We start from the raw sequence: 15,103 nt of genomic DNA on the forward strand, positions 1-15,103 counted from the left end.
AACCAGCCCCCAACAGCATGGCCCCCCCAAAAAATCAGTCAAAAGTTGCTGTTGATTTACTTAAATACTCTGGATGTAGCAAAACAGGGCTGCGTAAAAACAATTAACAGATTGTGCCTCTACATGTGAAGCTCAACCATTAGCTTCTTGTTGTGTCTTTCAAAAAGCATAAATAGTACAACATATCTTTCTCTAGAAGAAACGGCTTCCACTATATTTCAACCTCTCTTCCCCTTAGCTCACTTGAAGTTGAGTACAATCTGCATTGACTGATAAGCAGACCTATCCCCAAATGTAATGGATATAAGTCTTACCTTCATTCCTTGTGGCTGTAACATAATTGAACCACTCTTTCACGCTGGCAACTCCATGTGGAGGGTTTTCATGGCGGCGCCTTGTTATCTTTGTGATTGTTGCCATGGGGCTTTCGAGCGCTCCACATGGTTTGGTGACCATAGTGTTATGGCCCAAATGGAAGTCCAGGGTTTGCACAATGTATGTAGAATGTTCACTAGTACCTGCATTGAAGGTGTGAGGGATACAGAGTGGAAGAGAAAAGAGAAATGGAAAAAAAAAAAACAAACAAAAAAAACCCCACCAACTTAGTAAGGGTAGCGGGATTTCTCCTCTCCCTTACACAGGTATCTACCAGGAATAATTACTAAGCCAGTAGCATTAAAAATTCATGCAATCCTTACAAACAACAGAAAAATTAAAATCCTCAGTATCTACAGATAGTAAAAACTTCCCAAAATGAAGATAAATAAATAGTAAGACCTTCAAAATTCATTACATACAAATGAAAGACTGCATCAATACAGACATACAGTTAACAAGGCACAGTCCCCTTCCTAGACACGCTATCAGGGACATATCTAATACACTTTAATTATATAATAATATACTTGGCAATATTTTTAAAACATGCTCTTTTTGGATTTATTCTGACATATCAAAATATTCTTCAAAAGTTCATTTAAAAGATTTTAAGAGCTGAGGAAATGGTTTAAATTACCATCTTCCCAAACTTTCTGTGCTTCTGTCCAGAATGCAATATTGGGTTCTTCAAGATGAAATAAGGCCCAAGATTTTGAACGGAAATTAGGCCCATGGAAACAAGCCAGTGTCATATGGTTTCCATGCAAACTCATGGATCCTCCAAATTGCATTCCATCTTCTGGCAGTGGCATCTGAAATAATGATATATGGCATCCAGACACCACCTTCAGAACTCCTGGCCAATGACGATGATGGGCTGCATCCAACACTAGAATAAAAAATGCAATAGCGAGAATAAACTTCAGTAAAGAGAAAAATACAGGAAAGTTTGCCACCATAGCTCCGTATCTTATTAAAAATAGAAACATCATGGGTAATTACACTGACATTGTTTCATCTTTGCCATCTAAGACAGTTGTAGCTTATGAATACCTGAACAAGCATGCTTGTTTTCAGATAAACGATGGCTTCAGCTTGAGATTAATAGAGAAGAATAGCACCACACTTCTACAGCTACTCAAGGTAGAAATATCTTTTATGAAATAGACTTCATAAGTTTGCAGTTTTCAAACTGCAAAAATATTTTAACAAAAATACACATTTTTAAGTAAAACCTGAAAATAACATAGTTTAGTTCATTCTTGTACACCATGTATAACAGGATACTCGAGATATTTATGTTCTTCATTGAAAGGTTATTGCAAGCCCCCATTTATAGGGCAAACACACTGAAGATATTATTTTAAGTCAAATAGGTATACTTGCATGCATGAAGTTGCTCAGATTGATTTTCAAAATTAAAACATCCAAATTAGAAAATATACTATTTTTGGTACTACTTACGTTGTTCATGTGAGCTTCTCTCCAAGTTGTTGGCCATTGTCTTGGGAGGTAGATAAGGAACGGGTCCCCAAGTAGACAAAGCTCGTTTGCTTGTGTCAAACTGTTGAGTAAAGAACTCCTGGAGTTTCATTCCTATTTTTATTAGATCTGGCGTAGTCGATCTTGAAATCATCACTTGGAAGATATCCCATTTTAAGTCCCCATGGACAAATATCTCACTAGATATTAAAAACAGCAAGAATGTGTACAGTTAACCTATTTCCTACTGACATTAAAAAAATGGACCCTTTGATTTCTGGCAAACTTAGGATTTTAGTTATCAATACTGGACAGAATCCATACAGGCAGAATTTGACATTATCAAATATTAGAAACTTGAAAATCAGCAAGCAGTTTTACCTTTTATCAGAGATGCTCGAGTCCAAAGCATTATACAGGTTAATTTTCCATTCATCCTGTAGTTTAAGATCTGCATTACTGAAGATTCCCATTAGGATACTGGACCCCATATAGTCAACCCGTGCTTCAGTAGAACCCATGGTAATCTGAATTTTATGACTGGGCTGTTGGTTTGGGTGCTCAGAAATATGAGCTACAATAGAATGAAAGCAGCACAGAAACACAGCATTAAAGGTAAGAAAATTCATTTTTCTAGCAATATCACCCTTATGCAATCCTCATAATACAGAGAGGATGAGAAAGAACTGATTTATTCCTGATGACTGGGAGAGCCAGAACACTCAGCCTCTTTCCAAAGCCACTTTTCCATTTCATAGATTATAAGTTCTTGGGAAACTCTAGGAAGAGCTGAAATGCTGTGAAATCTTTTTGGTGGCCATCTGTCTAGAGTGGTGAAGGGGGCTAGAGGGTTGCACACCTCACTAGTCTCATTTTAGGTCAACACTAACACCAAATCCATCCCCCAGTCAGAAAGCTATTTCTTCAAAGTTTTTTTCATAGTCAGAAGACACAAATAAGAATGCAAAGTTGTAATACGCTGCCAAGGTTACAAAACAGCGGAACTGCCTTAGCTTTACATGACTGTTGTTCAGAGCATATACTAATACCAGGCAGCTTTCCAACTTACCCACCATCTCCAGGGTGTTTACATCTATGGTACCGCCAACAACTCCACCTCTAGAGTCCAACTGCGATCTTCCCAAACCAACAGACATGCTAATTTCCCGATCTCTGCTACTGCCCACAGACAGACGACCCTGACTTTTCAAACCACTGGTGGTCCACCTAGAACAGACATGAAAATTGACAAGAGTTTTCCAGAAAACAGACAACAATTTTTTCTGTCAAAAGAGAAATGGAAAATGATTTACTGCAAAGAAGTAAATAATGTGGATTAAGTGTGTCTTTATGATTAAGCATCTATCAACATTCAAAAGGGGCTGTTTCACCTTTCAAAACTGACAAAGTTAGGAATTTAAAGCATAAAACAACAGGCTCTTAATGGTCAGTGGTGATTTTTTATTTCTGGTCCCTAAAACAACACTGTCTGCTAAATCACACGATCTTATTTTATACTCACGTGGTATTGCCCATTACATTGCTCATATTCATTTGGACGTTTAATTGCTTTAGGTTCATAGCAAATACAACCAGTGTTTCCCATGGTGTTCCTTGTGGGCTTCCAGCTTTATTTGATTTATTAAATGGAGTTGATGTTTTTGAAAGTGTATCTAAAAAGAAAGTAGGCAAAACTTAAGTGACAAAAATTGGCAGAATATAAACATTGAAAGATATTACAAAAAGACAGACAGACACCATATTTAAGGGGCACTGCAAAACTGCAAGTGAGCATAAGTGAGAACTTGAGGATCTGCATTACATATTGCTTTAGCTGTCATAGAAATGAAAGTATTTTACACATTTAGTTTTACTAATATCTTTAAGAGAAAAGATTTTAAATTTGCCATCAGGCATGCAAGAGTATGTTTTTAACTCTTTAATTGGTTTTAAAAAGTGTACTGAGAAAAGAAATTATTAGTATTAGAATATTCACACAGTGGTTATTAGCACGGTGTCAACTCAGGATTTCAAGAATTAGGGTTCTTCTCACTCTTCTCAAAAGAATCTTAAAGATACTCTTAAAAGACGGCAAAATATCCTTTGAACAAGCCATTCTAGCAGTCTTATATTGTCTTCCAACTGTTTATCTTAAAAGCTAACATCTTCCCTTCTAAATAGAAAAAAAATCTGTCCTTTCTCTTCTCACAGATATTATTCCTAGAGTACAGCAATCACTGTTCTTCTAAATTTCCTATCTCTAATTCCATAAATCTCTAACTCCATAAATAAATTCCCAACAGCCAGTGGTACATTAAAGTAAAACGCAACAACATTTGTAGTTAAATAAATTAAAAGTTACTTTTTTTCCTTATATAAAAACTATCCTTATTTATATCTCTGTGGTTAATGCTTGGATGAGAAGAGAGGGCCAAGACGACAATGCAATCAAGTCAAGCTGGAAAACTCATCTAACTAAATAACTTCTGCCCTAGTAAAAGAAGCAGCAATTTTATCGAATCATAACGTAGTTTCTTAGAGTGCTTTCATCTGTTTCAGACGTTTTCCTTACTGTAAGACATTGACTTTTCACTCCCAGACACAGTGGAAAAGAATACTGTATCACTATTTGCTACACTGTAGTAACAACATTTTTTTTAATTCAAAAAATGAAAATACTTTAAAAACAAAAGAAAACAAAAAACAGTGAAGAAAACAGTCTACTAACCTCTCTGAGGCACTGAAGAATCAGACACACTCCTGGATCTTGTAACAGCTGGAGATTTCAAGTTATGAGCTGCTGTCCCCGGTGACATGCTGCTGTTTGTGTTATGTTCACTGAAAACATTAGGTGACTGTGCCATGTGTGTAAATGAAGCAGACTGACAGGGTTGTTCCCACGTCCTACAGTACGCTTTCCGTGACGATTCAGGAGAAAGATGCTGGCTGACTCCTTCAATTGAATCTGGTGTTCCAGGACCCGATGCTACTGGAGAAAAAAAACAAAAAAAAAGAAGCACATGAAAGGCAACGAAATGATTTTGTTTTTGTTGAACAATATCCTCCCACATACTAAGTCGCATTTGCAGAGTTTTAAAAAAAGCTTCATTTATCATAACTAAAGTTTATTTAATGTTTTAACTATTATTAGCTCTAAATTCAATTACTACTTTAGAAACCCTCAATTTTTTATTTCTACAATCTTTTAATTAAATTTATTGGAGTGACTGAATACGGAGTGAGTTATAACACATTTCTATTTCTACATTTGTATCTTGTCACATGCGTAATAGCACACAGGTAATATATGCTTATACAATTCCTACTGTAACCTCTTGCACAAGAAGACTTTCTGTGACAAGTAGCAGTATCCTACCTGGCAGATTTATGGTTTGATCACCCAGGAAAAGCCGTCTAGCAATGCTTCTCCGGTACCATGCCCTTGGGAAGGCTAGAATCTCACTGAGTCGCCGCATATCATATTTAAAAGATGCAGATCCTATATCACAGACCGCTGAAAAATAAGGCACGTGAGATTTTACAATTTTGTATACTAGTAATGGGTTTTAGCAAGCACATCTAATTAACAGGTCTGCAATACAGTCAAATATGTCTCTACTTCAGCAGTACAGCCTGCGTTGCAATGAAAAACAGTTATTAAAAGCTCCCGTTTTCTCAAGGCATTGTGATACACCCAAGTACAACATTAGATGCACGCAGATTTCTTAAAGAGAAGATGAAGCCTATGTAGATAAATGTTGTTAGGTCCCTACTTGTGTTGTATCTGCCTCTGAGACTTCACATCGGAGGGCTTTAAAAGCAGATTAATCACAACCACTTTGCTGTCTGACCACTACAGATGTTGTGTGCAGTGGGGAAAAATAAAATCATAAAAATGTAATGTTACTTCAAGGTTCTTTTAATATTCAGGTATTCAGGTCTCACTGCAGCTTTGTAGGCACTAAGGGGCAGGGTGGTGATATTCCACTGCCAGCAAGTGAACAGAGACTGCAGAACTACATCACCACGTTAGACGTGTAGCACTGCAGCCAGAATTAAGATAATCACACACAGCAAATGTTAGAGTAAAACAAAATCATGAAGAAGACAACTTATGATACAGGAGATTGACTCGGCTGTCATATTTAATGCACATGCTGTTATCACCTCTGTAATACTACATTTAATTGCATTACTTAGTTCACTTTGATTTTTCTCAGCGGGAAGGTGGTTTGAATATTTCTAATTCTCACAAAGGAAAAAAATGATGAGCATCTGTAAAAGATTTTGGCTTATTCAGGTAACAAAACAGTGCTCTGAAATACTTGCTTCTAAAGAGGGGATTATGAAAACAGGTGGTTAGCAATGAGCAGATGAGGACAACTGAAAACCAACTCTGGGAATCAATTAAGGATTAAGTTCAATTATGATATAGAATGTATAAAGAGATCAATCAGCCACAAATCTAAAGCCCATCATATGAGCTACTGTGATGAAAGTTAACTCCATCCTAGCCAGAGATAGTACAATTTCAAAATACTCAAGGGTCATCTATAGTCACTTGGGCTGATATCAGAGATGAGCTTGAGCAAGCCCATTTGTTTACATTTAATGAATCAGGGAGATAAAAAGGTGCATCTGCAAATAGGTACTCCAAGTATACCATTTAAATAACGTATCAATCCCTTCTTCATTCAAAACTAACAACAACTTTACTGCATGCTACACGTACATAGTTTTCTTAACATCCACAAAAGCTGCTGAGCTTTGAGCATATAATTGGAACAGCAGTTCCCTAAGTAGCTAAATATAGGGATTAGAATGAAAAAAAAAAGATTTACCAGAGATGTTTATCAAAGTAGTATCTATCTTGCTTGTAGTTTTGCTCACAGACTGACTCTCAAAAAATGAGGAGCCTCCTGAACGCCTTATTCGTGACAAGCTGACTTTCACAAACTCGAGGTTAATGCTCAAGGAATCCTTCCGACCAGTGACTGAAGTTGGTTCCTCATCCACATTCCCTAGAAATAGATAGAGTTTAATCTTCCAAACACTTGCACACCTTCGGTTTGGCTTGGCTTTCCAAGCTTTTGCTATGTTCACACAGCAAAAATTTGTTCTGTACCTAAGGCTCCCGATCCAGGAGTTAGAACAGTAACAGCAGTCTTTTGTTTTCCAGCTCCATACGGATGGAACACATAAAGGGAAAAGTCAGACATGCAGGCAGTAAAGCTCAGGCCTGAAGAGCTGCTGCTAGAAGTGGTCAAGTCTGACTGGCTGCTGCTGTGGCGTGTTCTGCCAAGAGGACTGCCTAGTCCAGGTGATGAACCTGAAGGCAAATTGTTTTCAAAAGTCAGTTTTAATATGAAACCATTTTCAAACATGAAGTAATACTAATAACAGGAATACATACTAAACAGACCAAATGCACATCAAATTACTCCCTTGTAGCAGTAACATAGCTTAAATATTCTGTGTATGGCATTTTGTAACAGACAGCCAAACTTGTTTAACCAGGGGAAGAAAAACTCCAATATACAGAATATGTGCAAGCTTCTACAAAAGATAAAGAACTGACATAATATGAAGCAATCTTACTGAAGTTATAGCACAAGACAAATGTAGTAAAAATAAATAGTAAAAATAAATGTAGCCTATAAGAATAGCCCTAAGCTCTACAAAAGCATCTTATGTTCTAATTTTACACAAAAGAACACTAATTATTTATGCCACAAGCTGTATATAGGATAGTCGTTCATGTAGATTTTACCTGGTGCTCCAGATTTACTAACTGAATTCTTTGAGCTGCTCTGTGAAGTGCTGCCACTAACGGACACATTTTCTGATGGGTACATTGTACCTAAAGTTTCCAGTTCTCCTCGGTTTGAAGAGAAAACAAGATCCAGGGAAGGCAACTTCAGCATACATTCAACTCTTGATACTGGCAAACAACTGAACTTGATTTGAGAGGGCTAAAACACAGCAAGAAAATAAACCATTCAATGAACATATATAAAATACTAAAACTATCCCTATTTTAGCTTTTAAATTTATATACATCTAAAAATCTAAGCAAAATTACAACCTTTTCAGACTAGTTCTATAATTACTAAGGTAACTATATGAGTTTGTAAAGATACATTAATTTAGGGAATCCCTCTAATGCCAGGACTATTATTTGGAAATAGTTTTAAGAAAAGAAGTACGGACATCTTGCACACAGATGACATGCACATACCCCTCTCTTCCTCCTCCCCACGTCAGTTCACAGTTTCGCTCACCTTATGCAAGAACTGTACAGAATCAATTGACTCTTTAGCTTGGCTAGATGAGATTGCAAAAAAAAGTTGAGAGGAGCCACAGACTGTCGTAGTTAATTTTCACAGGCATAAAAAACCAAACATTTTTTTTAGAGTACGTTGTTCAATTTGGGAACATAATCAAATCTGTACCATGAAAAAATGCTTGAGCAAATCTGCAGTAACACCTTTCTCTCTGACACAAAAAGGCCAGACACATCCAATATGAAGCAGTATGAATATGTATGCAGATGAGAACTGTATATTCCTGTATTTTGCCACTACCACATGAACTGACAAAATCTCTAATTATTATTCTTGTTTTGTGATGGTATCCCATAAATAATGAATACAAATAATCTTTATGTACAATATTTTCAAAAATGCATTTTCAAAACAGACAAGGGAGAAGTAACAACTTAAAACGTACAGACATTTTATAATTTCTCAGAATGACTGATTTCTGTTGTTCTCCGTGGGACTGAAAGATGACAGAACGTCTGCTGGAAGAAGCCTTATTTATTATCATACTAGACATCAGTATCTCAAAATGGGCACTTGAAAATGTCTTTTTATTTTTTAAAAACCATACTTGGAAGCATAGACTGTTTCAAAGATTATGATTGAAATTACTTATACTAGAAGTTGAAAGCTTACCTGAACCCGTACATAAACCACCACATCTACAGGGAAGGATGAATATGCTGACGTCGATGATGATACTAATGATGTTGTGGACTCTTCTAATTGGTCTTGTATATCAAATTGTCCCATGTCTTCATCTTGCGAGCTAACAGCTTTTAACAAGCACAAGAACTCATTAGAAAGTGGAATTTAAAGAAGATATAGCTCAACGCCACCAGAAGACAAAAAAAGAAAAGCATACTAGAATACAAAGATGCAAGTTACCTGTGTAATTCCTTTCAATTGGTGTAATTGGAATAGTTTCAAGAGCTTTCTCTAGGAAGTCCAGTAAGCATGGGCTAATCACCATTTCTTCTGGCAGTGACTGAAGTGCAACCCATGCATACAGCTTAGCAGTTTTCACTCCACCACTTCCTTTCCCTTTGGCTGCAACATTTGAAAGATAAATTTGTCTAATAATAATAATAATAATAGTAATAATAATAATAATACCACTCAACTGTAGTTTATAAGTATAAGAAGATAATTCATAACTAACAGCTGCATTCCTTTTCTGTAACATTATCTGAAAAAGCATACATCTGATCATTTAGAAAAATATAAACCATAACATTGTGCTCAGAAAAGTATGTTAAAATGACTATTAGTTCAGCATGCTTGGTTGCAGTTGTGCTTGCTTCTCACAAAGCACTCCTATATCATTTTCATTACTTTGCTTTTTTTTAAAAAAAAAAAAAAAAATAGAACTTAAATTAGCCACACTCCTGACTGGAAATGATGAGGAACTGGAAAAGTGAAAGAGCTTGGGAAGAATGACAATTTAAACAAGAAAAAAAAAACAACCAACAAAAGATTAAAACCGTAAATGGCATGTCCTACTACGTGTATGCAAAGAATAACTGAAGATTGAAACAGCATTTTTAAAAGCTTGGAGATAGAAAAAGTGTAAATGAAAAATTGTTGTCTTCTAATTTGTGGAAAAGAGTAGCACTTGGATCCAAGATCATCAAAATATGAAAGTGTTTTTGGTAAATTATGCACAGGAGATACTAGAACCGGCTCAATTACTATCTGTACGATAAACCACAATTAAAATGAATAGAGATAAATTTTATCATTTATATTCAAGTAAGATATACTCCTGTGAAGCTCTCCAAAGAAAATATAAACACTGAATGATAAAACAGAGCGTAAAAATCCTGTAATTCACTAAAATAAGTGGCACTGAATTTTCATGCTCCATAAGCTATTCTGTCCAGTCCCTGTAACTATTTACATTGTTCTTTCTTGCTCTTACTGCAGACCAAAGACAAAAAGAGAAAGTAGTTTCCATTCAACATGAAAATTAATATAAATAATAACAAATAATACTCTTGAGAACCTGCTTTAGTAGGGGGTTGGACTAGATGATCTCCAGAGCATCCTTCCCAACCTCTACGATTCTGTGATAACATATTAAAACAAATCAAAACTAATAAATATTTATAAAAATACAATATAGAGAGAAGCAAACTAATTGCAACCCCTGGTTTTGGACGACATTCTATCTTCCTACAAGCGTAATGTCCAGAAGTCCTCCCAGATGTAGAGGTTACAGATATAAAAACATGATTCAGTAATTGGACATGATATAGTAGAAATTGAAATGCAAAGATTGGAAAGAGAATTGGTAAATAAAAACAAAATTAAAGAAAAGCAATATAAAGCAAGACTACACAAAATACTGCAATCACAGAGAGAAAATGCACATTTACAGGAGTAAGAGTTAACGGCTGAACAGCACAGGTAACTGAGAAAGGTGATACATTTCCCTGTTCTCTCTCAGCATTTCAGCTGCTCTTATATAAAGCAAACAAACACACACCTTTCTTTAGCTATTAATTTTTCCTCCTTTGCTTTCTTTTTAAACTGATGTTCAAATGCTGAAGGAGAGAAGAGTAAGTGTCTCAGAAGTTGGAGGTGCAATCTACATACCTCTAGATCTGACATGATGTTACAATGGGCTCCTGCTTGAAAACAGGAATTGTTTGAGATAAGACAATCTACATTTTAGAACTTAGGTTCTTCCAAATTGTAGTTATTTAAGGGATTGCAACAGCTGAGGACACTAGTCTAGTATTTTTATTAATACAAATACTACTTTCTGGAACTGGGTATTCCATGTAGTACTGACAAAACTCGAAATTCTAGAAAGCAGGATTTACTCATTGCTTGCTTGGCAAAAAACACTTGGAAGTTTCAAGAATTCTTCAAATGGTGTAATGGATAGAAGCAAGGATTCATCTGATTGATATATTTATTTATTTCTTATGAATAACGAAGTAATCAGCACTAACTTTTTATACAGATAGGTAAGTTTTGCTTTCCAGTATTAAGCTTTACTTTGTTAAATGAAAACTAGGAGAAGGCAGTCATAGCCTACCACTGTGATATGATGTCTATGGCAAATATTACTGAGACAGGTTTGTTAAGAGATTTCTAAAAATTCAGCTTGATGAACCACATTCGGGTATTTGCAGATAAAGTTAAGATTTGATAAATACAATTTTTCAACTAATATGCAGGCAGATCTAAAGCTGGTAGATTAAATGAAGGAAAAATATACCCATGATTTTTAGAAAGGTTTCAGAAGGTTATTGTCTATAAGTACCTGATGGGATGGGTGGGGGTTGGGGAGGAAGTAAGGTGTTAGTCTTGCTGTGGATAGTGCTAGATAAAAGAGGAGATGTGGCAGTATCTTTCATACCATACAGTTTGGACTCTTTGGAAAGGGTTCTTGGCAAAGAGGATCCTCGAGAAGTATTGGGCGATTCAGTCTTTAAAGTCTTAGAGTTGTAGTGTAACTGAAAGTAAAAAAAGATGAATTTGCTTCATACAATTGGCTCAATTTCTGTACAGAAGTTTTGTGTCAATCCTTCCATTCTAGTTTTTCTGTGCACTGTTTACAAAAATATCATTGTAAGATACGTTACATTCCAATTAATGTTCTACAGATACAGCCAACGCATAGAAAGATCTGAAATCTTTGTCAAAAACCAAAACCACACAGGTAAATTAAAGGACAAAACAGAGAAAATTAACTATTTAAAAAGAATTAACTATTCAAAAATAATGCCTAATGCTTGTCCATCTTCACTATAACACCTTTTAACTCCTGTGTCACCAGCTATTTCTTCCTGTCCACACAGCTTTCTTTCTGTATTAATGCATGGTGAAAATATTTCACTACTAGATATCTGCATTTATAAAACTGCATTTAAAAAAATCAGCGTATTCAGACCTGATATATGTGAATAATACACTGTCAATGAAAGTACAGAGTATAATAAAAGCTGTAGATATATATATTAATTCCTAACTCAAGAATAAAAGCCACAGGCAGGACCTGAAGTGTAACTTATCTCTGAAGATAGCCTGGAATACGAAGCATTGGATGAACATACAAAGCATTTCCACATCAAAGACCAGAAAAAAACAGGCTAGTTCAACTGAAGAGCATTTGATTTGTTTATATTAAAAGGGCATACAATATAAATACCTGGCCAGGGAAAAAATATCAAGACAAATGTCTAATTTCAGTTTTCAGTATAGTATTACAGGAATTGTTATTCCTATGTTAGCAATACCTACAGAACTGAAAAGATTTCTATGAGGTGCTATGTATACATAAACTCACTTATACCACAAAAATAGATGTGCTTTGAAATCATATTTGAGCAGAGAAAAAGACTCAGCGTTTCCATGCTCAGTTATATATTGCTTTTACCTTTACATCCACGCCAGGAATATAAAAAACTGTTGTTTCTACTTCACTAGATTTTGTTTGTAGAGATGATGGCACTTTCTTGCCAGCAAGTAAGTGACTAGTAGAGGCATAATTAGTTTGGAATTTCTTCTTTTTTGAAGGAGACTCTCGATCCAAACTTCTGGAACTCCGATCATAACTCCTAAAATAAATATACTGCATGCTATTATACACACTTAATATTTTTATTAAAAAGAGTGTATTTTCTGATTAAAAAAACTTAAAGATTTCAAAAACAAATATGTAGCATCAATTATGTAAGGAAGCGTATCAATATCTGCTTCCTTCTTTATTTTCTGTGACCTCTACTCTTCTGTCTGCCCACTCTGGTTTTACCATTTCTATTATACAATTATTTCAGCCAGTATAACCTACAAAATAGTTAAAAGTGAGAAGTTTTTCAAATAAATTAGAGAAAAGATATCCAATGCTCTTCACTCTTACAGTCTACTTCATCTATCTTATCCAGCATTATCTAAAGAACAACTCCTTGACGTAGAGGGAATGCTTATCAATTTTACATTTCTGCTGTAAAGCCTGTCTTCATATAAATTCACATGAGATTCTTTTCCTTGTGTATTATAGGATAAAGAATGTTATGAGAGAAGAAAAACCAGCCTGCTTTCCAATTGCAAAATCTCCACTTCATTTTTCTCACTGAGAGGTATAATTTCTCAGTTGTCTCTATTTCGCAGAGTTGAAACAATTAAATCTAATTTCTTTATCTTATATTATTAAGAGTTACTTATGCTGACAAGTAATGAATTCCTTAAAATTCATGATGCTGTTAATATCCTACCAAAGTTAATATCCTATCAAAGAAACGTAATGCTGCCACGAGGTACTCAACCATATACAGATGAAAACTGAAGATAAGATCAAAACTCACTAAGATTAGAAGGAAAGCATTCATGTGACATTAGATAGTAAAAAAAAAACAACAACAAACAAACCAAAAACAAACCACAAAAATCCACTTAACTGGAAAACTTAACTTAAGCAAAGCAACATGAGAATATTAGTATGCTTTTACATTCCAGAAAAAATGGAAGCCTTCCAAATAGCAAGGAAATACAACAGTAGCCCGCTATTAGTCAAATCATTGTGCTGATTCATTAAGTTGTAAAGTTACTTCTTTGGAGGCTGAAAAAAGAAAAAAAGAATCCAAGCACTTGGAAATCCTTGATTTTTTTTTTTTAAAGAAGATAAAATATGATTTTAAAAGAAACAAAATTACAAAACAGAAGAGAGGCGTATGCTGATTCTTGCTAAGGAAATGTTACACCCTGTGCCATAATGATTCTGTGATTCTATAATCAAGCAAAACCTGTGCTGATGCTACAATGTAGTGATAATTACTAGAAATAAAGTGACGGTAGCACACTAATATGTACATATTCTGAGCAGGTCAGTGCTTAAGCATCATTAATTACTGTGCATATGGTAATAAGTGATGTAAATACTAGGATGGATTTAATGACTAAAACAGAATATAATACTAATATTCTGTTCTTCATAAAGCATAACGCATCTCTTACCTCCGTAAACTAATGTCATCATGTTCTTGCTGAAGTGTTGTGGGGTGCAGTACACATTTTCCACAATCAATTTCAACCCTGATATCAAGTTCAAAGTCAATATTTCTCTCTGTGGTTGTACCAGTCATACTCCTGTTTGTAGGTGTTGTTGGCCAGCGCTCAGTGAAGAGTTGGTGGACGGCAGCAAAGCCTGTTGCTTTCTTGCGAGATGTACTCCTGCACCAGCACAATAATAGATTAGATAGTTGCACAGCATTTACTTGAACAAATGGTAGGAGACATTCTTAGACATTAATAATTCCACTTCGTGGAGGTATAATCCTGGATAAGACAAGGTTATGCCAAATTCTACTGTCTGCCATTTGTTCCCACTAAAACCTATGCTGTGTCCCAAAAATCTCATTTTCCAAGTTTTATTCTGTTCCCAGCCCTGAAATTTTTAACAGCTATGTCTTTATAAAGAGCGGCCACCTTTTCTGATCAGAATTCCTCCTTCCCTCACAGTGACCTTTCATGAACACAAGTCCTGATTCTTCCACATAAATGCCTAAGGAGAAATTCAATCTTTCATCAATAACAAATTTTCACAGAATCAGAGAATATCTCAAGTTGGAAGGGACACACAAGGATCATCCAGCCCAACTCCAGACTCCACGCAGGACCACCCAAATACAAACCCATTGTCTGAATGCTACTTGAACTCTGGCAGGGTTGGGGCCAGGTTGGCTCCCTGGGGAGCCTGTTCTACGCCCACCACCCTCTGGTGAAGAATCTTTCCCTTGGGCCCTGTTGCTGTCACCAGAGAGCTGAGATCAGCGCTGACCTACGCTCCCTGTCAGAAGCTATAGGCCGCTCCTCATACGTCTTGTCTTTCAGATGCTTCCCCATCTTCATAGCCCCTCTTTGGACGCTCTCTAATAGTTTTCTATCCATTTTTTTGCAGACTTAAAGTCAAT

The 15,103-nt window shown here is 35.7% G+C and overlaps 1 protein-coding gene across 11 annotated transcripts in view; it reads right to left on the reverse strand.

Moving 5' to 3' along the window:
- The window catches only part of KIAA1109 (KIAA1109 ortholog), a 114,949-nt gene that overhangs the window by 4,060 nt on the left and 95,786 nt on the right, over window positions 1–15,103 (reverse strand). For 7 of the 11 annotated variants that reach the window (XM_021397165.1, XM_021397162.1, XM_021397163.1 and 4 more), the window contains 16 exons: window positions 14,148–14,363; window positions 12,571–12,751; window positions 11,455–11,647; window positions 9,069–9,230; window positions 8,817–8,956; window positions 7,631–7,832; window positions 6,986–7,189; window positions 6,702–6,881; window positions 5,237–5,374; window positions 4,589–4,849; window positions 3,383–3,533; window positions 2,930–3,087; window positions 2,242–2,434; window positions 1,843–2,060; window positions 1,016–1,267; window positions 315–518 (listed from right to left, as the gene is read on the reverse strand). In XM_021397165.1, coding sequence (XP_021252840.1) covers window positions 315–518; window positions 1,016–1,267; window positions 1,843–2,060; window positions 2,242–2,434; window positions 2,930–3,087; window positions 3,383–3,533; window positions 4,589–4,849; window positions 5,237–5,374; window positions 6,702–6,881; window positions 6,986–7,189; window positions 7,631–7,832; window positions 8,817–8,956; window positions 9,069–9,230; window positions 11,455–11,647; window positions 12,571–12,751; window positions 14,148–14,363 — 3,053 coding nt within the window. The remainder of the gene's footprint in view (window positions 1–314; window positions 519–1,015; window positions 1,268–1,842; window positions 2,061–2,241; window positions 2,435–2,929; window positions 3,088–3,382; window positions 3,534–4,588; window positions 4,850–5,236; window positions 5,375–6,701; window positions 6,882–6,985; window positions 7,190–7,630; window positions 7,833–8,816; window positions 8,957–9,068; window positions 9,231–11,454; window positions 11,648–12,570; window positions 12,752–14,147; window positions 14,364–15,103) is intronic. The other 4 variants (XM_021397170.1, XM_021397169.1, XM_021397160.1 and 1 more) reach the window with 2 other exon arrangements.

This window comes from Numida meleagris, chromosome 4, assembly GCF_002078875.1.
Source record: "Numida meleagris isolate 19003 breed g44 Domestic line chromosome 4, NumMel1.0, whole genome shotgun sequence".
Taxonomy (NCBI): domain Eukaryota; kingdom Metazoa; phylum Chordata; class Aves; order Galliformes; family Numididae; genus Numida; species Numida meleagris.